At 47.2% G+C, this 25,316-nt stretch overlaps 1 protein-coding gene across 1 annotated transcript in view; it reads left to right on the top strand.

Moving 5' to 3' along the window:
- Window positions 1-25,316, top strand: part of LOC139262770 (probable ATP-dependent RNA helicase DDX60) — a 191,529-nt gene that overhangs the window by 118,937 nt on the left and 47,276 nt on the right. The window contains exons 25-30 of the mRNA XM_070877924.1: window positions 17-175; window positions 6,468-6,606; window positions 9,446-9,598; window positions 12,675-12,779; window positions 19,973-20,173; window positions 21,838-21,942. Of these exons, the coding sequence (XP_070734025.1) occupies window positions 17-175; window positions 6,468-6,606; window positions 9,446-9,598; window positions 12,675-12,779; window positions 19,973-20,173; window positions 21,838-21,942 (862 nt within the window). The remainder of the gene's footprint in view (window positions 1-16; window positions 176-6,467; window positions 6,607-9,445; window positions 9,599-12,674; window positions 12,780-19,972; window positions 20,174-21,837; window positions 21,943-25,316) is intronic.

Genomic DNA, 25,316 nt, shown 5'->3' with positions numbered 1-25,316 from the left:
TTTACCATTGTTTTAGGTTTAATATAATAAGAGTTGAAGATTTTGCTGATGAACTATTAAAACATCTTATGGAAAAATTGGAAAGCAAAATAAAGCCTGGGGATGAAAAAGCACGACTCCAGATAGAAAGCAGGTTACAAAAGCTGGCAAAATACCTGGAAAAAGAAGAATCTATGTGAGTATGTTATTATAATTTCCATTTCAAAGATAGCCTTCACCAGTAGTCAGAGGGTTTTCCCTACAGAACAGTGGAATGGAATTGGGTGTTATTTAGGCTGCAGTATAATAACAATAATAATAACTTGTATTTATATAGCGCCTTTAACGTAGTAAACCATCCCAAGGCGCATCACAACAGTGTTACAAGACAAAACAGATAAATTTGACACCGAGCCACAAAAGAAGAAATTAAGGCAGATGACCAAAAGCTTGTTTAAAGAGGTAGGTTTTAAGGAGCGTCTTAAGGCAGAAAGAGAAGTAGAGAGGCGGAGAGGTTTAGGGAGGGAGTTCCAGAGTTTAGGGCCCAGCAGCTGAAGGCACGGCCACTGATGGTTGAGCAATTATAATGAGGGGTGTTCGAGAGGCCAGAATTTGAGGAGCGCAGACATCTTGTGGGGTTGTTAGGCTGAAAAAGATTACAGAGATAGGAAGGGGTAACGCCATTGAGTCACTTGGAAACAATTTTGAAATCGAGGCGTTCTTTAACCAGGAGCCAATGTAGGTCAGAAAGTACAAGTGATGAAGTGATGATAAACGGTGATAAATATATGAGCACTGGCTCAGTTGGCAGCACTTTTGCCTCCAAGTCAGAGGTTGTGGTTTCACACCCCACTTCAGAAACATGATAACTAAATCTAGGCTGACACTCCCTGGCAATACTGAGGGAACGCTGCACTGTTGGAGGTGCCGTCTTTTGGATGAGATGTTAAACCGAGAATTTTCATTTATACAGCATATTTCGCAACCTCAGGACGTCCAAAAGCACTTAATTGAGTACTTTTGGAGTGTAGTCACTGTTTTAAATGTAGGGAATACGATAGCCAATTTGCGCACAGCAAGCTCCCACAAACAGCAATGTGATAATGACCAGATAATCTGTTAGTGATGTTGATTGAGGGATAAATATTGGCCAGGACACCAGGGATAACTCCCCTGCTCTTCTTCAAAATAGTGCAGTAGGATCTTTTACATCCACCTGAGAGAGCAGACTGGGCCTCCGTTTAGCATGGCTGGACTGACATATGAGGAGACTGGACCGACTGGGCCTTTATTCACTGGAGTTTAGAACGATGAGAGGGGATCTCATAGAAACATATAAAATTCTGATGGGACTGGACAGGTTAGATGCAGGAAGAATGGTCCCGATTTTTGGGAAGTCCAGAACCAGGGGACACAGTTGAAGTATAAGGGATAAGCCATTTAGGACTGAGATGAGGAGAAACTTCTTCACTCAGAGAGTTGTTAACCTGTGGAATTCCTTAGTGCAGAGAGTTATTGATGGCAGTTCGTTAGATATATTCAAGCGGGATTTAGATGTGGCCCTTACGGCTAAAGAGATCAAGGGGTATGGAGAGAAAGCAGGAACGAGGTACTGAGGGAATGATCAGCTATGATCTTATTGAATGGTGGTGCAGGCTCGAAGGGCCGAATGGCTTACTCCTGCACCTATTTTCTATGTTTCTATGTTTCATTCGAAAGGTGGCACCTCTGACAGTGCAGCACCCCCTCAGTACTGCACTGGAGTGTCAGCCTAGATTTTTTTGTGCTCAGTCTCTGGATTGGGACTTGAACCCACAACCTTCTGACTTAGAGGCGAGAGCGCTACCCACTGAGGCAGTGGTATGCAAACATGTTATGATGCTCATTGTGTTATGTATCTGGACTTGTATATACTCTGTACAGCCACCAGAGGACTCATTCCCCGGAGTCCCAAGGGATCTCATAATCCCTTGGGAGCACAGGTATTTAAGGAGTAATCACAGGTTGGAAAGGCACTCTGGAGACCTGCAATAAAAGACTAAGGTCACACTTTACTTTGAGCTCAGAGTGTTCAGTCTGACTCTTTCTCCATACACAACAACTGGTGACGAGATACAGATAGCGAACCCAAAGATGTAGAGAACACAGTGGGCATCCTGGAGAAATTCTCGGAGGGAGATGATTGGGAACTTTTTGTGGAGCGACTCGACCAATACTTCGTGGCCCACGAGCTAGATGGGGAAGAGAGCGCTGCCAAACGAAGAGCGATCCTCCTCACCGTCTGTGGGCCACCAACGTATGGCCTCACGAAAAATCTGCTCACTCCAGCGAAACCCACGGAGAAATCGTACGACGATTTGTGCACACTGGTCCGAGAGCATTTGAACCCGAAGGAAAGCGTTCTGATGGCGAGGTACCGGTTCGACACCTACAAAAGGTCTGAAGGCCAGGAAGTGGTGAGTTATGTCGCCGAGCTGAGACGCCTTGCAGGACATTGTGAATTTGAAGGACATTTGGAGCACATGCTCAGAGACTTTTTCGTACTTGGCATTGGCCACGAAACCATACTTCGCAAACTTTTGACTGTAGAGACCCCAACCTTGAGTAAGGCCATAGCGATAGCCCAGGCGTTCATTGCCACCAGTGACAATACGAAGCAAATCTCTCAGCACACAAGTGCTGCTAAAAAACTGTGAATAAAGTGATGATGTTTTCGAATCATAACATACAGGGCAGGTCACACATACCTGCAGCTGCACGTCCGCAGATGACTCAGAGTCCACCATCAAGGATGATGAATGCAAGGCCATTAACACCTTGTTGGCGCTGCGGGGGTGATCATCGTTTCCATTCATGCCGATTCAAAGGATACATTTGCAAGGGCTGTGGAACAATGGAACACCTCCAAAGAGTGTGCAGGCGAGTTGCTCGGCCTGTTAAACCTGCAAACCACCACGTTGCAGAGGAGGACAGATCCATGGAATATCACGACGAAACAGAAGCTCTGATAGATGAGGCAGAGGTACGTGAGGTGCACACATTCACCATGAATTGTCCCCCGATAATGCTGAAGGTTGAACTAAATGGACTCCCGGTGTCAATGGAGCTGGACACGGGCGCGAGCCAGTCCATCATGGGCAAAAAGACGTTTGAAAAGTTGTGGTGCAATAAGGCCTCAAGGCCAGTCTTAACTCCAATTCGCACGAAACTAAGAACTTACACGAAAGAACTGATTCCTGTAATCGGCAGTGCTATCGTAAAGGTCTCCTACGATGGAGCGGTGCACAAGCTATCACTCTGGGTGGTACCAGGCGATGGTCCCATGCTGCTCGGCAGAAGTTGGCTGGGAAAGATACGCTGGAACTGGGATGACATCCGAGCGCTATCGCCTGCTGACGGCACTTCGTGTGCACAGGTCTTAAACAAATTTTCTTCGCTGTTCGAACCAGGCATCGGGAAATTCCAAGGAGCAAAAGTGCAGATCCACCTAATTCTGGAGGCGCGACTCATCCATCACAAGGCGAGAGCAGTACCGTACATGATGAGAGAAAGGGTAGAAATCGAGTTCGACCGGTTACAAAGAGAGGGCGTCATCTCACCGATCGAGTTTAGCGAGTGGGACAGTCCTATTGTCCCAGTCCTCAAGGGAGACGGCACCGACAGAATCTATGGCGATTACAAAGTAAATATCAATCATTTCTCCCTGTTGGACCAATACCCACTTCCAAAAGCCAACGACCTCTTTGCAACGCTGGCGGGAGGGAAGACATTCACGAAGCTGGATCTGACTTCAGCCTACATGACGCAGGAACTGGAGGAATCATCGAAGGCCCTCACCTGCATCAACACGTGCAAAGGTCTTTGTTTATAACAGGTTTGGAATCTGATCAGCGGTGGCAATATTCCAGAGAAACAAGGAAAGTTTACTGAAGTCGGTCCCACACACCGTGATTTTCCAGGACGACATCTTGGTCACAGGTCGGAACACAGTCGAGCATCTGCAGAACCTGGAGGAGGTTCTTAGTCGACTCAGGTTAAAACACTCGAAGTACGTTTAGCTGATGCCTGAAGTGGAGTTCCTGGGAAGGAGGATTGCGGCGGACGGCATCAGGCCCACCAACGCGAAGACAGAAGCAATCGATAATGCACCGAGGCCACAGAACGTTACGGAGCTGTGGTTGTTCCTGGGACTCTTGAACTACTTTGGTAACTTCTTACCGGGTCTCAGCACCCTGCGAGAACCACTACATGTCTTACTATGAAAAGGGGGCGAATGGGTTTAGGGCAAAAGTCAAGAAAATGCCTTTGTAAAAGCGAGAAAATTGTTGTGGTCAAACAAATTGCTTGTGTTGTATGATCCATGTAAGCGTTTGGTACTAGCATGTGATGCGTCGTCATATGGCGTCGGGTATGTACTGCAACAAGCTAATGACTTCGGGAAACTGCAACCAGTTGCTTATGCATCCAAGAGACTGTCGAAGGCTGAGAGAGTCTACAGCATGATTGAAAAAGGAGCGTTAGCATCTATGGGGTAAAGAAAATGCATCAATACCTGTTTGGGCTAAAATTCGAATTGGAAACTGACCATAAGTCACTTATACCCCTGTTTTCCGAGAGCAAATGGATAAATACCAATGCATCGGCCCGCATCCAGAGATGGGCACTCACATTGTCCGCATACAACTACGCCATCCGCCACAGGCCAGGCACAGAAAACTGCGCCAATGCTCTCAGTAGGCTGCCATTGCCCACCACAGGGGTGGAAATGGTGCAGCCCCCAGATCTAGCCAATGTTATGGAAGCATTTGAGAGTGAGCAATCACCAATCAGATCAAAATCTGGACAAGCCAGGATCCCTTATTATCTCTAGTCAAAAGCTGTGTGCTTCACGGGAGCTGGTCCAGTGTCCCAGTGGAAATGCAGGAAGAGATAAAACTGTTCCAGCGGCGCAAAGATGAACTGTCTATACAAAGATGAACTTGCCTTCTGTGGGGCAATCGAGTAGTGGTCCCCAAGAAGGGCAGAGACACCTTCATAAATGACCTCCACAGTACCCACCCAGGCATCGTAATGATGAAAGCGATAGCCAGATCTAACGTGTGGTGGCCCGGTATCGATGCGGACTTGGAGACCTGCGTTCACAGATGTAATAGATGCTCGCAGTTAAGCAATGTACCCGGGGAAGCGCCGCTAAGTTTATGATCTTGGCCCTCCAAACCGTGGTCTAGGGTACACGTTGACTATGCAGGCCCGTTCTAAGGTAAAATATTCTTTGTGGTTGTAGACGCGTACTCCAAGTGGATTGAATGTGAGATAATGTCGGCTAGCATGTCCCCTGCCACCACTGAAAGCCTGCATGCCATGTTTGCCACACACGGCTTACCCGATGTCCCGGTGAGCGACAACAGACCATGTTTTACCAGTGTTGAGTTCAAAGAATTTATGACCCGTAACGGGCTCAAACATGTCACATCTGCCCCATTTAAACCAGCATCCAAAGGTCAGGCAGAGAGAGCAGTGCAAACCATCAAGCAAGGCTTGAAGTGGGTAACTGAAGGCTCACTGCAGAGTTGCCTATCCCGGGTCCTGCTTAGCTACCGCACGAGACCCCACTTACTCATTGGGATCCCACCTGCTGAACTGCTCATGAAAAGAGCACTTAAGGCAAGGCTCTCATTAGTTCACCCTGATCTACATGAACAGGTAGAGAGCAAACGGTTTCAACAAAGTGCATTCCATGATAGCGCAAATGTGTCATGTGAGATTGAAATCAATGATCCTGTATTTGTATTAAATTATGGGCAAGGTCCCAAGTGGCTTCCCGGCACTGTTGTGGCCAAAGAGGGGAGCAGAGTGTTTTGGGTCAAACTTTCAAATGGACTCATTCACCGGAAACACTTGGACAAAATCAAACTCAGATTCATGGACTACCCTGAGCAACCCACTTTGGACCCTACCTTTTTTGATCCCCCAACACACGCCAGTGGCAACCGACACCACGGCTGACCACGAAGCAGAACCCATCATCCACAGCAGCCCTGCAGGGCCCAACACACCGGACAGTCCAGCAAGGCCAGCTGCACAGCAGCCCAGCGAGGACCCATCAAATGACTCAACAACACCAGCCTTCACACCGAGTCAATCAACCAGGGCAAGAAGGGCCCCAGATCGACTCACATTGTAAATAGTTACACTGTTGACTTTAGGGGGGAATGTTGTTATGTATCTGGACTTGTATATACTCTGTACAGCCACCAGAGGGCTCATTCCCCGGAGTTCCAAGGGATTCCACAATCCCTTGGGAGCACAGGTTGGAGAAGCACTCTGGAGACCTGCAATAAATGACTAAGGTCACACTTTACTTTGAGCTCACAGTGTGCAGTCTGACTCTTTCTCCATAGACTACACATCGGTCTTTACCATCGACTGCAAATTCAAGCCTTAAATCTTTTGTTCATCAGCTTCTTTGTTCATTTTTATTTTGAAAGGACTAACCCCACCAGTAATCAATCTGAACAATTAGCAGAATATCGAACCGAACATGACATGTTACGCACGAAATATCAACAACTTCATACACTCCCTCCAGACTGCACTTTTGCACAGACTTCAGCAGCAGATGAAAAGGTAAGGGGTTGGATCCTGCTGGAGTGGGACATCTCGCTCTGTACGCCATTAGATTTTATCCTGCGCCCTTCAGCTCAAAACAATTGTTGCGTCGCAACATGCTGGAGGCGTGAGCTGACAATGGCGCAGCGAGGGTAACAGGGCCTCTGGGAGGGTAACAGGGTCAACAGTGAATCTATTGCTCTAACCAATCAGATTTAAGGATTGAGGAAGGAACAGAGGAACGACGGAGAAGGAAATCGGGTGAATTAGAGTCAAATCAGGTAGAGAAAGAGAAATACAGGGAAAGAAAGATTGGATTAAGTGAGAGAGAGAAATAGAAACATAGAAATTTACAGCACAGAAGGAGGCCATTTTGGCCCATCGTGTCCGTGCCGGCCGACAAAGAGTCTCACGGCCCTCGGTCAGCAGCCCTGAAGCTTACATATAAACCTATGAATAATGAACAATGGCAGAAGGGTGAAGAGCACCCAGCCCAACCAGTCCGCCCCACACTACTGTGACACCCCTTACACTGAAACATTCTAACTCCACCCCAACCGGAGCCATGTGATCTCCTGGGAGAGGCAAAAAACAGATAAAAATCCAGGCCAATTGGGGGAAAAAAAAATCTGGGAAAATTCCTCTCCGACCCATCCAGGCGATCGAAACTAGTCCAGGAGATCACCCTGGCTGTATTCGATTCTCTGCAGTACTTACCATTATATCTGCGCCAGCCAACAAGAGGTTATCTAATCTAATCCTAATTACCAGCTCTAGGTCTAGCGAGCAAGAAAAGTAAGAAAAGTATTTAAACATTTTTAAATTGGAAATCGATAACAAAAATTTACTGCAGAAATGAGACTCAACAGTTTAAATTGTTCCCTTTCTGGATTGAAGAGATTGATTAGCATTGTATTAACAATTATCACCTAGTTTAAAGGACACATAGGGCCCGAAATTCCCTTGATAACGCTGCCCATTAACGTCGGCTAACGATGGGCGACTAACGGGCGGCAAAGTCCTACCGTTAGCGGCTGTCGGCATCCACGCCTCCCTGCAAATGGAGTTGGTCTTTGGTGGAGGCGTCAGGAGGTAATGCAGCGCCCTCTAACGCCACCCACGTGGTGACGTCATCCAGCGTGCAGCGCCCCCTTGGTGCCGCAGTCGCCATACTGCGTTTCTACGGTGGCCTTCCCGGCAGGCGTTTGTACGGCCTGCAAAAAGTGGTGTGAACATCGGGGATCTCGGGCGGAATCGGCCAGAGATCAAGGTAAGTTTTCTTCGGTATTCATTTCAACATTTATTTACGAGTTGTACCAGTGGGGAAGTGTGTGTGTGTGTGTGGGTCGGAGAAGTTTTCGTGTTTTATTTTGGTCCCCGTTTTCCCAGCTCGGATGCCGGCAGCCCCCGTCGTGAGATTGAGTCGGCCCCTGACCAGCCACATAAATACTGTGGCAACAAGAGCAGGTCAGAGATTGGGCATTCTGTGGTGAATGTCTCACCTACTGACTCCCCAAAGCCTTTCCAAGTCAGGAGTGTGATAGAATACTCTCTACTTGCCTGGATGAATGCAGCTCCAACACTCAAGAATCTCAACACCATCCAGGACAAAGCAGCCCGCTTGATTGGCCCCCGCATCCACCACCTTTAACATTCACTCCTCCACCACCAGCGCACCGTGGCTGCAGTGTGTACCATTTACAAGATGCACTGCAGCAACTCGCCAAGGCTTCTTTGATATCACCTCCCAAACCTGTGACCTCCACCACCTAGAAGGACAAGGGCAGCAGGCGCATGGGAACACCATCACCTGTAAGTCCCCCTCCAAGTCACACAACATCCTGACTTGGAACTGTATCGGCCGTCCCTTCGTCATCACTGTGGTTAATATCCTGGAACTCCCTCCCTAACAGCACTGTGGGAGTACCTTCACCACACGGGACTGCAGCGGCTCAAGGCGGCAGCTCACCACCACCTTGAGGGCAATTAGGGACAGGGCGTAAACTGCAGCTGTACCATCGACACCCTCAAGAATGAATATTAATCTGCCAGGATCATCGGGGCAATGGGGATCCCGTGCCCTGCATATGTGTGTATATGTGACTGTGTATGTGTGAGTGTGTACGTGTGTTCATGTAGGTGTATGTATCTGTGTGAGTGTACGTGCTTGTTCATGTGTATCTGTGTGTACATATGTATGTTGTTTGTGTAAATGTATATATAACCCATGTATTTTGATATTTTCCTCAGTTATGTGTACGGCAACAACATCTTTCATAATGTATCTGCTGTGAGTTTATTTTACTCATTCACAGGATATGGCATCGCTGGCAAGACCAGCATTTATTGCCCACGAGGAGGTGGTGGTGAGCCGCCTTCTTGAACTGCTGCAGTCCATCGTAGTCGTTTTTTTTTTAAATGGCTTGCTAGCGGCCATTTCAGAGGGCTGTGGGTCTGGAGTCACATGGAGGCCCAGATCGGGTAAGGGCGGCAGATTTCCTTCCCTGAAGGCCATTAGTGACCCAGTTGGGTTTTTACAACAAACCGGGGAACAATTCAGTAGTTATATTACTGATACTAGTTTTTAATTCCAAATTTATTTAATTAACCAAATTTAAATTCTCCGATTGCCGTGGTGAGATTTGAAATTACGTCTCCGTTTATTTGTGGAGGCTTCTGGATTACTAGTCCAGTAATATAACCACTCATCCGACCATTCCCATCCTGTTCAAGAAGTACAATTAACTGCGATAGCTGAACAGTGGGACAGTGAATGGGTTGATGGGGGAAAAAATGGCGAATTAAGGAACTCCGTCCAATCAGATTGCTCAGTCGATTCCACTTTCTGCTCTCGTAGTTCCTGGAGACCATCTTCCACCGCATGCACAGATCACCCAATTCTGGCCACTACCGCGAAATGCTGCTTCGAGGCATTGGCCACCATCATGGTTCGATGAACAACAAGATTCGACAAGCTGTGGAGATGTTGTTCAGGTGCGGATTTGTCAAGGTCAGTAACTGTTCAACGGTGCCGTGCTTGAGGTGCGTTGGGTTTTAAAATAATGGATTTTTAAAAAAAGGACTGGATAGTTTGCACACCAATAGATTAGTGCAGCTTAACAGATTGGGGGAGGACCAGGGGACATGAGTTCAAACTGTGTAAGAGCAGGAATGGACTGAATGTTGGGGTGCTCCTCTTTCCCCAGAGAGTTATGAGGCTCTGGTATGGTGCGTGCTGACTCTCTGTCTGCCTTCAAGAGGGAGCTGACATAAGAACATAAGCCAGCAAAGAATGACTAAAAAAATGATTAAGGGAAGATAGACTATGAAAGTAAACTAGCACAAAATATAAAACCAGATAGCAAGAGTTTCTACAGGTATATAAAAAAGAAAAGATGGCTAAAGAGACCGGGGAATTAGTAATGGGAAACATGGAGATGGCAGAAACTCTGAACAAATATTTTGTATCAGTCTTTACGGTAGAGGACACTAACAATATTCCGACAGTGGATAGTCAAGGGGCTATGGGGGGGGGAGGAAGGAACTTAACACAATCATAATCATTAAGGAGGTTGTACTCAGTAAGATAATGGGACTAAAGGCAGATAAATCCCCTGGACCTGATGGCTTGCATCCTCGGGTCTTATGAGAAGTAGCGGCAGGGATTGTGGATGCATTGGTTGTAATTTACCAAAATTCCCTGGATTCTGGGGAGGTCCCAGCAGATTGGAAAACTGCAAATGTAACGTCTCTATTTAAAAAAAGGAGGCAGACAAAAAGCAGGAAATTATAGACCAGTTAGCTTAACATCTGTGGTTGGGAAAATGTTGGAGTCCATTATTAAAGAAGTAGTAGCAGGACATTTGGAAAAGTATAATTCAGTCAGGCAGAGTCAGCATGGATTTATGAAGGGGAAGTCATGTTTGACAAATTTGCTGGAGTTCTTTGAGGGTGTAACGAACAGGGTGGATAAAAGGGAACCAGTGGATGTGGTGTATTTGGACTTCCAGAAGGCATTTGACAGGTGCCACATAAAAGGTTACTGCACAAGATAAAGGTTCATGGGGTTGGGGGTAATATATTAACATGGATAGAGGATTGGCTAACTAACAGAGAACAGAGAGTCGGGATAAATGGTTCATTCTCTGGCTGGCAACCAGTAACTAGTGGGGTGCTGCAAGGATCAGTGCTGGGACCCCAACTATTTACAATCTATATTAACGACTTGGAAGAAGGGATTGAGTGTAACGTAGCCAAGTTTGCTAACGATACAAGGATGGGAGGAAAAGCAATGTGCGAGTAGGACACAAAAAATCTGCAAAAGGACATAGACAGGCTAAGTGATGGGCAAAAATTTGGCAGATGGAGAATAATGTTGGAAAGTGTGAGGTTATGCACTTTGGCAGAAAAGAATCAGAGAGCAAATTATTATTTAAATGGAGAAAGATTGCAAAGTGCCCTGTAAAGCGGGACCTGGGGGTACTTGTGCATGAAACACAAAATGATAGTATGCCGATACAGCAAATGATCAGGAAGGTCAATGGTATCTTGGCCTTTATTGCAAAGGGGATGGAGTATAAAAGCAGGGAAGTCTTGCTACAGCTATGTAAGGTATTGGAGAGGCCACACCTGGAATACTGTGTGCAGTTTTGGTTTCCATATTTACGAAAGGATATACTTGCTTTGGAGGCAGTTCAGAGAAGGCTCACTAGGTTGATTCTGAAGATGAGGGGGTTGACTTTTGAGGAAAGGTTGAGTAGGTTGGGCCTCTACTCATTGGAATTCAGAAGAATGAGAGGTGATCTTATCGAAACGTATAAGATTATAAGGGGGCTTGACAAGGTAGATGCAGAGAGGATGTTTCCACTGATAGGGGAGACGAGAACTAGAGGGCATGATCTTACAATCAGGGGCCGCCCATTTAAAACAAAGATGAGGAGAAATTTCTTCTCTCAGAGTGTTGTAAATCTGTGGAATTCACTGCCTCAGAGCTGTGGAAGCTGGGACATCGAATAAATTTAAGACAGAAATAGACAGTTTCTTAAACGATGAAGGGTAAGGAGTTATGGGGAGCGGGCAGGGAAGTGGAGCTGAGTCCATGATCAGATCAGCCATGAGCTTATTGAATGGCAGTCACAATGCTCCAGCCATCATGATGTGTGGGACAGGCGTGAAGGACCAGCTGATCTTTGCCTTCCTGCAATGATTGTATCTTCGTATAATCTTACGTCCTTGCCTGACTGATTGTTCAAAGATTCTTTTCAAAGACAGCACAGAAGGAGGCCATTCAGCCCCTCGAGCCCGTGTCGGCTCTCTGCAAGAGCACTTCAGCTAATCCCACTCCCCCATCCTTTCCCCGTAGCCCTGCAATTTATTTTCCTTCAGGTACTTATCCAATTCCCCATTGAAAGCCACAATTGAATCTGCCTCCCCCACCCTTTTAGGCAGTGCATTCCAGATCCTAACCACTCGCTGCGTAAAAAAGTCTTTCCTCATGTTGCCTTTGGTTCTTCTGCCAGACACCTTAAATCTGTGTCCTCTGATTCTCGACCCTTTCACCAATTGGAACAGTTTCCCTCTATCCACTCTGTCTCGACCCCTCATGATTTTGAACATCTCTATCAAATCTCCTCTCAACCTTCTCTGCTCTGAGGAGAACAACCCCAGCTTCTCCAGTCTATCCATGGAACTGAAGTCCCTCATCCATGGAACCATTCTCGTAAATCTTTTCTGTACCCTCGATAAAGCCTTCACATCCTTCCTAAAGTGCGGTGCCCAGAATTGAGGGCCAGTTGAGGCCGAACCAATGTTTGAGACAGGTTTATAAAGTATCTTATACTATAAGCGTGACGCTGAGTGTATGCGTAATTATTGGTAATAATGGTTATCATTGTATACTTATTTCTTAGGAGAGCCAATAAATGCCTTTGAACCCTATTCTCTTGTGGCATAACATAAATTTATAGGTAAAAGCATCCATTCCCAAACAGAAGGCTTGGGGATGCACTGGTGTGAGTGGGAGCTGCTTCAGATTAGAGTCCAGTGAATGCCAGTAAATGACTAAACCGTTCTCTTTTTGTGTTAAGGTGGTCAGTGCGACTTCGACACTTGCCTTGGGGATCAACATGCCATGCAAGACTGTTGTTTTTCTCCATGACTCTGTGCACCTGGATTCTCTCAATTACAGACAGGTAGTAGAAGTGGATAGTGGTAAAGTAACAATGCTGGCTCCGTAGGGCCCGAGTTAAAACGTCAGCCTAAGGGACCCAATGGACCTCTTGTGACCACTATAAGAACATAGGAAATAGGAGCAGGAGTAGGCTATACGGCCCCTCGAGCCTGCTCCGCCATTTAATACGATCATGGCTGATCTGATCATGGGCTCAGGTCCACTTCCCTGCCCGCTCCCCATAACCCCTTATCCCCTTATCGTTGAAGAAACTGTCTTTTACTGTCTTAAATTTATTCAAAGTCCCAGCTTCCACAGCTACCTGAGGCTGTTGATTGTAAATATGGGGTCCCCATCAGGGCCCAACGTGAAAATACAGGGCCTCTCGATAAAATTACAGGAACAGTAGCATAATGGTTATGTTCCTGGACTAGTAATCCCGAGGCCTGGATGAATAGTCCAGGAAATGTGAGTTCAAATCCCACCACGGCAGCTGGGGAATTTAAATTCAGTTAATTAAATTAATCTGGAATTAAAAAGCAAGTATCAGTAATGGAGACCATGAAACTACTGGGCAGTCGTAAAAACCCATCTGGTTCACCAATGTTCTTTAGGGAAGGAAATAAGCACATCAGAAAAACAAACAGGAGTAGGCCACACGGCCCCTCGAGCCTGCTCCGCCATGTAAGACGATCATGGCTGATGTGATCATGGACTCAGCTCCACTTCCCTGCCCGCTCCCCATAACCCCTTATTCCCTTATCAGTTAAGAAACTGTCTATCTCTGTCTTAAATTTATTCAATGTCCCGGCTTCCACAGCTACCTGAGGTAGCGAATTTCACAGATTTACAACCCTCTGAGAGAAGAAATTCCTCCTCATCTCAGTTTTAAATGGGCGGCCCCTTATTCTAAGATCATGCCCCCTAGTTCTAGTCTCCCCCATCAGTGGAAACATCCTCTCTGCATCCACCTTGTCAAGCCCCTCATAATCTTATACGTTTCGATAAGATCAACTCTCATTCTTCTGAATTCCAATGAGTAGAGGCCCAACCTCCTCAACTGTTCCTGATAAGTCAACCTCCTCATCTCCGGAATCAACCGAGTGAACCTTCTCTGAACTGCCTCCAAAGCAAGTATATCCTTTCGTAAATATGGAGACCAAAACTGCACGCAGTATTCGAGGTGTGGCCTCACCAATACCCTGTTTAGCTGGAACAAGACTTCCCTGCTTTTATACTCCATCTCCTTTGCAATAAAGGCCAGATACCATTGGCCTTCCTGATCACTTGCTGTACCTGCATACTATCCTTTTGTTTCATGCACAAATACCCCCAGGTCCCGCTGTACTGTGGCAATTTGCACTCTTTCTCCATTTAAATAATAACTTGCTCTTTGATTTTTTCTGCCAAAGTGCATGACCTCACACTTTCCAACATTATACTCCATCTGCCAAATTTTTCCTCACTCACTTAGCCTGTCTATGTCCTTTTGCAGATTTTTTGTGTCCTCCTCACACATTGCTTTTCCTCCCATCTTTGTATCATCAGCAAATTTGGCTACGTTACACTCAATCCCTTCTTACATAAGAACATAAGAACATAAGAATTAGGAACAGGAGTAGGCCATCTAGCCCCTCGAGCCTGCTCCGCCATTCAACAAGATCATGGCTGATCTGGCCGTGGACTCAACTCCACTTACCCGCCCGCTCTCCGTAACCCTTAATTCCCTTATTGGTTAAAAATCTAGCGATCTGTGACTTGAATACATTCAATGAGCTAGCCTCAACTGCTTCCTTGGGCAGAGAATTCCACAGATTCACAGCCCTCTGGGAGAAGAAATTCCTTCTCAACTCGGTTTTAAATTGGCTCCCCCGTATTTTGAGGCTGTGCCCCCTAGTTCTAGTCTCCCCAACCATTGGAAACAACCTCTCTGCCTCTATCTTGTCTATCCCTTTCATTATTTTAAATGTTTCTATAAGATCACCCCTCATCCTTCTCAACTCCAACGAGTAAAGACCCAGTCTACTCAATCTATCATCATAAGGTAACCCCCTCATCTCCGGAATTAGCCTAGTTAATCGTCTCTGTACCCCCTTCAAAGCTAGTATAACCTTCCTTAAGTAAGGTGACCAAAACTGCACGCAGTACTCCAGGTGCGGCCTCACCAATACCCTATAGAGTTGCAGCAGGACCTCCCTGCTTTTGTACTCCATCCCTCTCGCAATGAAGGCCAACATTCCATTCACCTTCCTGATTACCTGCTGCACCTGCAAACTAACTTTTTGGGATTCATGCACAAGGAGGCGATCTCCGCCTCCTTAAGAACTGGCGCCCGGTCTCCCTCCTCAGCACGGACTACAAAATCTTCGCCAGGGCGATGTCTGCTCGCCTTGGTGCCGTGCTGGACCACATGATCCACCCCGACCAGTCCTACACGGTCCCGGGCCGGACAATCCACGATAACATCCATCTGGTCCGGGACCTCATCCATTGTTCCCAGGAGGCTGGTCTGTCGGTCGCCTTCCTATCCCTCGACCAAGAGAAGGCGTTCGACAGGGTGGATCACGACTATCTGCTCGGAATTCTGCGCGCTTTCGGGTTCGGGACGCATTTCGTCGCCCGGATCCGACTTTTGTACGCCGCCGCGGAGTGTCTGATTAAGGTTAACGGGTCCTTGACGGCGCCCCTTCGCTTTAGGAGAGGGGTGCGCCAGGGATGCCCCATGTCCGGCCAGTTATACGCCGTTTGCGTGGAGCCTTTCCTGCGCCTCTTGCGGACGAGGTTGACGGAACTGGCTCTGCAAGGGCCGGGCGTGGAGGTCGTCCTCTCGGCTTACGCCGATGACGTGCTCCTCGCGGTAGAGGATCCCGCTGACCTGCGGAGGATGCGTGAGTGCCAGGAGATTTACTCGACCGCGTCCTCCGCCAGGATCAACTGGGAGAAATGTTCCGGACTCCTGGTGGGTCAGTGGCGGGTGGACTCCCTGCCGGAGGAGCTCAGGCCTTTTGCCTGGAGCACGACCCATCTCCTCTATCTGGGAGTCTACCTTAGCCCCGACGAGGGAGCCTGGCCGGCGAACTGGCAGGAGCTGGAGGCCAAGGTCGCCGCTCGCCTAGGGCGCTGGACAGGACTGCTCCGAGTGCTGTCCTACAGGGGTCGAGCGCTAGTCATAAACCAGCTGGTGGCCGCAATGCTGTGGTACCGGCTGGTCACTTTGACCCCTCCCCCTGCGTTTGTCGCCAAGATACAGAAGAAGCTGGTGGACTTCTTCTGGAACAACAGGAAGCACTGGGTCTCTGCCGCGGTCTTGAGTCTCCCGCTTGAGGAGGGCGGTCAGTCGTTGTTGTGCGTCAGCGCCCAGCTCGCGACTTTCCGTCTTCAGACCCTGCAGAGATACCTTTACGTCGAGCCCCCTCCTAGGTGGTGTGCTCTGGCGAGGTATTTCTTCCGCCAGCAGCGCGACCTCAATTATGACACGCAGCTCCTGTTTGTGAACTTGGGGGGTGCCAGGACCGCCCTCCGGGAGCTGCCTGTCTTTTACAGGGAACTCATCAGGGTCTGGAACAAAGTCTCCACCAAGCGCAGCTCTCCGCCGGCTGGAGTGGCGGCCGTCCTGCAGGAACCGCTGCTCGGGAATCCGTACCTCCACGGCCGAGGTTTTATGTGGCGGTCGGAAGAGAGGGCTGTGGCTGGTGAGGTGACCAGGGTCAGGGACCTGCTCGATGGCGGAGGAGTGGGCTGGATGGCGCCAGACACGCTGGCGCGGCGCCTAAACTCTGCCAACGTCCGCCACGCGGCCGATGCCATCGAGTCGCTAAAAACAGCTCTGGGCCCTGACTCCGTTAGGTGCATCGAGGAGGCTCAAGCACGTGGGGAGATCCCGTCCGAACTGACCCCCGTCCGGACGGAATTCCTCATTGGCGCCAAACCCTGGAACCTCCCTCGGGGGCCGGCGCCTCACAACTTGAGCCGCCTCGGGGAAATCCCCTCCGTGCCTTTCAGTTCCGCGCGGAGGGGTTTCCTGTACGGGCTGCTCCTGCACACCCTCAACTTTGCCATCCTCGCCGGCCGTCCGGACACGCCATGGCGTACCATCTTGCCGTCCGGAGGAGGCGGGGGTCCCCGATGGAGGGCACTCTACGCAGGGGTCCTCCCACTATTCATCGGGGACTTGGCCTGGAGGGTGGTGCACGGAGCAGTGCCGTGCAATAAATTTTTAAGCCGGTTCACGGACTCCCAGGCCGCCTGCAATTTCTGCGGTCTGGAGGAGTCCGTGTTCCATGTTTTTATTGAGTGCACGAGGTTGCAGCCCCTGTTCCATTATTTGAAGGGGCTGCTCCTGAAATTCTGGCTGCACTTCAGTCCCACTCTCCTGATCTTTGGGCACCCTGTGCGGAGGGGAGCGGGTAGGTCCGAAGGCCTCCTCGTAGGACTGCTCCTGGGCACGGCCAAGGGTGCCATTAGCCGGTCCAGGCAGCGGGCGGTCGAGGGGGTCGTTCAACCTGACTGCCTGCCTCTCTTCCGCTCTTACATCCGGTCCAGGGTGTCCTTGGAGATGGAGCACGCGGTGTCCACCGGTACGCTCGCGGCCTTCCGCGAGAGGTGGGCACCGGAGGGACTGGAGTGCATCCTCACGCCCGGCAACCAAATTTTTATTTGATTTTACGTTTTAAAGTTTAATTTGTTTTCATTGCCGGTGCTTTTAGTGTCCCCCTCCCCTTTTATAGGGGGCACTGGAAAAATTTGATTTTAGCGCCCCAAAAAAAACCAAAAAAAAAAAGGGCCTTGAAAATGTCTGCTGTGTCACCCAGGCGGGTGGCATGGTTTTAATGTTTATGTTTATTTTCAGGTAAACTCAAAAGAGTTTCATGCACAAGGACCCCCAGGTCCCTCTGCACCGCAGCATGTTGTAATTTCTCCCCATTCAAATAATATTCCCTTTTACTGTTTTTTTTCCCAAGGTGGATGACCTCACACTTTCCGACATTGTATTGCATCTGCCAAACCTTAGCCCATTCGCTTAACCTATCTTAATCTCTTTGCAGCCTCTCTGTGTCCTCTACACAACCTGCTTTCCCACTAATCTTTGTGTCATCTGCAAATTTTGTTACACTACACTCTGTCCCCTCTTCCAGGTCATCTATGCATATTGTAAACAGTTGTGGTCCCAGAACCGATCCCTGTGGCACACCACTAACCACCGATTTCCAACCCGAAAAGGACCCATTTATCCCGACTCTCTGCTTTCTGTGAGCCAGCCAATTCTCTATCCATGCGAATACATTTCCTCTGACTCCGCGTACCTTTATCTTCTGCAGTAACCTTTTGTGTGGCACCTTATCGAATGCCTTTTGGAAATCTAAATACACCATATCCATCGGTACACCTCTATCCACCATGCTCGTTATATCCTCAAAGCATTCCAGTAAATTAGTTAAATATAATTTCCCCTTCATGAATCCATGTTGCGTCTGCTTGATTGCACTATTCCTATCTAGATGTCCCGTTATTTCTTCCTTAATGATAGTTTCAAACATTTTCCCCACTACAGGGGCCCAAGTTTCGGCCTCAGTTGCTCCTGATTTTTTGGAGCAACTGGTGTAGAACGGAGTATCTTAGAAATTAAAATTTTCGGCATTTAGTTTGCTCCAGTTCGAGTCAGTTAGAACAGTTTCACTTTGGAATAGAATTTTTTTTCAAAAGGGGGCGTGTCCAGCCACTTACGCCTGTTTTCAAAGTTTCGGCAGTGAAAACTTACTCCAAACTAACTTAGAATGGAGTAAGTGAAGATTTTTGTACGCTCGAAAAAACCTTGTCTACACTTTAGAAAATCTGGCGTAGGTTACAAATCAGGCGTAGAGAATGGGGGGGGGGGGTTTAAAAGGGAAGTTTACAAACATTAAACACTTCAGTTTTACAAATAAAGAGCCATCATCAATAATAAATGATAAAAACATCAATAAATCAACCAATAAATCAATCAGGGCACTTTGCAATCTTTCTCCATTTAAATAATAATTTGCTCTCTGATCTTTTTCTGCCAAAGTGCATAACCTCACACTTTCCAACATTATTCTCCATCTGCCAAATTTTTGCCCATCACTTAGCCTGTCTATGTCCTTTTGCAGATTTTTTGTGTCTTACTCGCACATTGCTTTTCCTCCCATCCTTGTATCGTCAGCAAACTTGGCTACATTACACTCAATCCCTTCTTCCAAGTCGTTAATATAGATTGTAAATAGTTGGGATCCCAGCACTGATCCTTGCGGCACCCCACCAGTTACTGGTTGCCAGCCAGAGAATGAACCATTTATCCCGACTCTCTGTTCTCTGTTAGTTAGCCAATCCTCTATCCATGCTAATGTATTACCCCCAACCCCATGAACCTTTATCTTGTGCAGTAACCTTTTATGTGGCACCTGTCAAATGCCTTCTGGAAGTCCACATACACCACATCCACTGGTTCCCCTTTATCCACCCTGTTCGTTACATCCTCAAAGAACTCCAGAAAATTTGTCAAACATGACTTCCCCTTCATAAATCCATGCTGACTCTGCCTGACCAATCTTTGCTTTTCCAAATGTCCTGCTACTGTTTTTTTTATCCCGGCTCTCTGTTTTCTGTTAATTAGCCAATCCTCTATCCATGTTAATATATTACCCTTACCCAGTCTGGCCTCTATGTTACTCCAGACCCACAGCATTGTGGTTGAATCTTAACTGCCCTCTGAAATGGCCCAGCGAGCCACTCATTGCATTCAAGAAGGTGGCTCACCACCACCTTCTCAAGGACAATTAGGTATTGGCAATAAATGCTGGCTTTGCCAGTGACACCCACATCCTGTGAATGAATGAATAAAATAAAACTCCACTTGCCCATCACATCCCTTGATTCCTTTCGAGTCCAAAAATTAGCGAACTCAGTCTTGAATATACTCAACGACTGACCATCCACAGCCCTCTGGGGTAGAGAATTCCAAAGATTCACCACCCTCTGAGTGAAGAAATTTCTCCTCATTTCAATGGCCGACCCCTGAGACTATGCCCCCTAGTTGTAGACTCTCCAGCCAGGGGTAATGGCCTCTCAGAATCTACCCATACAGAAATATGCATGGAAACGGCTGTATCAACCATTGCGCTCGCCTTAGTCTATCAACCTGCTCTCCTCGCCTCACAACCTCGGACCCAAAGGTCACCCTGCTGTCTTGCGTTTCAGATGTCGGGGAGAGCCGGACGCCGGGGTATGGATAATTTGGGGAAAGTGATTTTCTTTGACGTGCCTTTGCCGAAAGTGCAGCGACTGATAAAAGCCAACGTACCCCAGCTGAAGGGACAGTTCCCCCTGACCATATCCTTTGTGCTCCGTCTCATGCTGTTAGCAGCGAAAGCCGATGACAAGGCCGACGCCAAGGCTAAGGTAATTCGCTCGGTGCTTTTCTCTCTCTGCCAGATTCCTCGTCTTAAACCTCTTCACCGGCAGTCGCACCAAGTCACGTTCACACATCACCCCTGTGCTCGCTGACCTACATTGGCTCCCGGTCCGGCAATGCCTCCATTTTAATATTCTCATCCTTGTTTTCAAATCCCTCTCTGGCCTTGCCCCTCCCTACCTCTGTAACCTCCTTCAGTTCCACAACCCTTTGATAGGTCTGCGCTCCTCCAATTCTTCCCTCTTGAGCATCCCTGATTATAATCGCTCCACCATTGGTGGCCATGCCTTCAGCTGCCAAGGCCCCGAGCTCTGGAATTCCCTCCCTAAACCTCTCCACCTCACTCTCCTGCTTTAAGCCACTCTTTAAAACCTACCTCTTTTTCCTAATATCTCTTTATCTGGCTCGGTGTCAAACTTTGTTTGATTACGCTCCTGTAAAGCACCTTTGGAATGTGTTACTACATTAAAGGCACTATATAAATGCAAGTGGTTGTTGATGTTATTGGTTGTGAGAAAGAGGGATAAAGGAACATGGCGACCACATGGGATTAGGACTATTACTCATGGGATGAAAGGCCTGTGCATAGTAATTTCTATGTTATTAGAACACTGAATTTCAGAGATTTATGTTCGGCAAGAGTAATAATGGTTCCAGAACCAAGTTGAATAAATGGAGTTAAGATACAGATTAGCCATGATCTCATTGAATGGGGAACAGGCTCGAATGACCTATTCCTGTTCCAATGTTCCTTTGTTCCTTTCACAACAACAACTTGTATTTATATAGCATTTTTAACGTAGTAAAATGTCCCACGGACGCTTCACAAGAGTGTTATCAAACAAAATTTGACATTGACCCACATAAGGATATATTTGGGCAGAGAGCTAGGTTTTCAGGAGCATCTTAAAGAAGGAAAGAGAGGCAGAGAGGTGAAGAAGTTTATGAGGGAATTCTCGAGCTCGGGGCCTAGGCAACAGAAGGCATGGCCACCAATGGTGGGGCGATTAAAATCAGGGATGCTCAAGAGGCCAGAATTAGAGGAGGGCACGTATCTCGAGGGGTTATGGGGCTGCAGGAGATTATAGAGATAGGGAGGGGTGAGGCCATGGAGTGATTTATAAAACAAGGATGAGAATTTTAAAATCGAGGCATTGCTTAACTGGCAGCCAATGTAGGTCAGCGAGCACAGGGGTGGTGGGTGAACGGGACTTGGTGCGATTTAGGAAACAGGCAGCCGAGTTTGGATGACCTCAAGTTTACGAGAAGGGAGGGTGATTATGTTGGGTGCCTCTCTCTCTATCCTTCCGCCCTTTGATACAAATTATTTTCCAAAAGCAACATTAGGAAAGGCCAGCTGAGGGTGGCTGCCTGGGGGTGCGTGACATTCTATGGGGAAAAGGGGGTGACTGAGGGGAAGAAGTGGAAGGGCAGTGAGGGGGCGGGGAGAGGAGATGGGGGGATGGACGAGAGGGAAAGTGAGAGAAGAGGGTAGGTGTGAGGAGGGGGGGTGGAGAAGAGTTGGCAGCAGTGGGGGCTGGGGCCACTAGTGGGAAACGTCCATCAAAGTGGTGAAACAATAGCGTAAAATGAAGGTTATTTCGTTCATGTGATGTTTACCTGACTGTATTTAAAAATAAATCTTTCACAGGCACTATCAGTCCTTCAATATTCCATGATGACCTTCAATCAACCCAAAAAACAGGATATAGTCAAATTCTACTTCCTGTTCTCTCTGCAGTTTCTGCTTCGAGAGGTGAGCATGTCATTGTTTTGTAAAATCTATTGTCTCATCAAAGTTCCGACGGTTTTGCAAACCTTCCGGCACAAAATACATTGGTCGGGAATTTCCTCGGAGCTGCTCCCGCTTCCCCTGGGCGTTACATCACCGGAAGTGTGCCAGAAAGCCTGTTTATGGCAGCAGGAACAGCTCAAAGGCATTCCCAGGCCATTGAAAGCTCCTCGCTCGTGACTGGTCAATGGGGAATCCATTTTAAAAAGTCAGCATTGACCCGCATTTATCAGTTACACCTGTAGGTAGCGCTGTGATCGCCATATTGTCGGACCTGTCCACACCCAGTGGTGACACCATTGTTTATGCCTGTGAAGTCACCCTGTGTATAAGCACACAACCCCATTACAAATCCATTCAGTGGCAGTACAGAATTAAGGTTTATGTAAAAAAAAAATCTGATATAAGATAGTTGATAATAATTCCAATAGGGAATTCAGGAGAAACTTCTTCACCCAGAGAGTGTGGAACTTGCCAACACAGGGAGTGGTTGAGGCAAATACCATAGTTGTATTTAAGAAGAAGAAACAGCGAGATAAATACATGAGGGAGAAAGAAATAGAGGAAGGAATAGAGGGATATTTTGATCGGGTGAGATAAAGAAGGTTGGGAGAAGGTTAGTGTGGAGCATAAATATCGGCGTGGACCCATTGGGCCGAATGGCCTGTTTCGGTGCTGTAAATTCGATGTAAATCTATTTCTGAACTGCAGCCATTTTTAAACCTCGATGTTCTTCAGCTTCCAGTGCGTCTACGGGCAATCCCCCCTCCCCACCTCCATCGAAGAGATTTTGCCAAAGGTTTTGGCACACAAGCCTAGTGAACTTGTAATATGCATTGGCGAACTACAGACTCCTGGCAGGCCAAGAGCAATGCAAGGCCATAAGAGTTTTGATAAAGAGGGAAAAACGGTTTCCACTGAGTGGAGGATGGGTATCAGGAACGGTACATAGTGGTTCAGTTACTGGACAAGTAATCCAAAGTCCCGGTCTAATGATCTGGAGACGTGGGTTAAAATCCCGCCATGGCAGCTGGGGAATTTAAATTCAGTTAATTAAATAAATCTGGAATAAAAAGCTAGTATCAATAATGGTCACCATGAAATTACCAGATTGTCATAAAAACCCATCCAGTACAAACCGGACGGTCTGCACCTGGGCAGGACTGGAACCAATGTCCTAGGGGGAATGTTTGCTAGTGCTGTTGGGGAGGATTTAAACTAATATGGCAGGGGAATGGGAACCAATGCAGGGAGACAGAGGGAAACAAAAAGGAGACAAAAGCAAAAGACAGAAAGGAGATGAGGAAAAGTGGAGGGCAGAGAAACCCAAGGCAAAGAACAAAAAGGGCCACTGTACAGCAAAATTCTAAAAGGACAAAGGGTGTTAATAAAACAAGCCTGAAGGCTTTGTGTCTTAATGCAAGGAGTATCCGCAATAAGGTGGATGAATTAATTGTGCAAATAGATGTTAACAAATATGATGTGATTGGGATTACGGAGACGTGGCTCCAGGATGATCAGGGCTTGGAACTCAACATTCAGGGGTATTCAACATTCAGGAAGGATAGAATAAAAGGAAAAGGAGGTGGGGTAGCATTGCTGGTTAAAGAGGAGATTAATGCAATAGTTAGGAAAGACATTAGCTTGGATGATGTGGAATCTATATGGGTAGAGCTGCAGAACACCAAAGGGCAAAAAACGTTAGTAGGAGTTGTGTACAGACCTCCAAACAGTAATAGGGATGTTGGGGAGGGCATCAAACAGGAAATTAGGGGTGCATGCAATAAAGGTATAGCAGTTATAATGGATGACTTTAATATGCACATAGATTGGGCTAGCCAAACTGGAAGCAATACGGTGGAGGAGGATTTCCTGGAGTGCATAAGGGATGGTTTTCTAGACCAATATGTCGAGGAACCAACTAGGGGGGAGGCCATCTTAGACTGGGTGTTGTGTAATGAGAGAGGATTAATTAGCAATCTCATTGTGCGAGGCCCCTTGGGGAAGAGTGACCATAATATGGTGGAATTCTGCATTAGGATGGAGAATGAAACAGTAATTTCAGAGACCATGGTCCAGAACTTAAAGAAGGGTAACTTTGAAGGTATGAGGCGTGAATTGGCTAGGATAGATTGGCGAAGGATACTTAGGGGGTTGACTGTGGATGGGCAATGGCAGACATTTAGAGACCGCATGGATGAATTACAACAATTGTACATTCCTGTCTGGCGTAAAAATAAAAAGGGGAAGGTGGCTCAACCGTAGCTATCTAGGGAAATCAGGGATAGTATTAAAGCCAAGGAAGTGGCATACAAATTGGCCAGAAATAGCAGCGAACCTGGGGACTGGGAGAAATTTAGAACTCAGCAGAGGAGGACAAAGGGTTTGATTAGGACAGGGAAAATGGAGTACGAGAAGAAGCTTGCAGGGAACATTAAGGCGGATTGCAAAAGTTTCTATAGGTATGTAAAGAGAAAGAGGTTAGTAAAGACAAACGTAGGTCCCCTGCAGTCAGAATCAGGGGAAGTCATAACGGGGAACAAAGAAATGGCAGACCAATTGAACAAGTACTTTGGTTCGGTATTCACTAAGGAGGACACAAACAACCTTCCGGATATAAAAGGGGTCAGAGGGTCTAGTAAGGAGGGGGAACTGAGGGAAATCTTTATTAGTCGGGAAATTGTGTTGGGGAAATTGATGGGATTGAAGGCCGATAAATCCCCAGGGCCTGATGGACTGCATCCTAGAGTACTTAAGGAGGTGGCCTTGGAAATAGCGGATGCATTGACAGTCATTTTCCAACATTCCATTGACTCTGGATCAGTTCCTATGGAGTGGAGGGTAGCCAATGTAACCCCACTTTTTAAAAAAGGAGGGAGAGAGAAAATAGGGAATTATAGACCGGTCAGCCTGACATCAGTAGTGGGTAAAATGATGGAATCAATTATTAAGGATTTCATAGCAGTGCATCTGGAAAATGGTGACATGATAGGTCCAAGTCAGCATGGATTTGTGAAAGGGAAATCATGCTTGACAAATCTTCTGGAATTTTTTGAGGATGTTTCCAGTAAAGTGGACAAAGGAGAACCAGTTGATGTGGTATATTTGGACTTTCAGAAGGCTTTCGACAAGGTCCCACACAAGAGATTAATGTGCAAAGTTAAAGCACATGGGATTGGGGGTAGTGTGCTGACGTGGATTGAGAACTGGTTGTCAGACAGGAAGCAAAGAGTAGGAGTAAACGGGTACTTTTCAGAATGGCAGGCAGTGACTAGTGGAGTGCCGCAAGGTTCTGTGCTGGGGCCCCAGCTGTTTACATTGTACATTAATGATTTAGA

The sequence above is a fragment of the Pristiophorus japonicus genome, chromosome 1, assembly GCF_044704955.1.
Source record: "Pristiophorus japonicus isolate sPriJap1 chromosome 1, sPriJap1.hap1, whole genome shotgun sequence".
In the NCBI taxonomy this organism is placed as follows: domain Eukaryota; kingdom Metazoa; phylum Chordata; class Chondrichthyes; family Pristiophoridae; genus Pristiophorus; species Pristiophorus japonicus.
The sequence above is the reverse complement of the archived record's forward strand: the minus strand, read 5'-3'. Positions and strand labels throughout refer to the sequence as shown.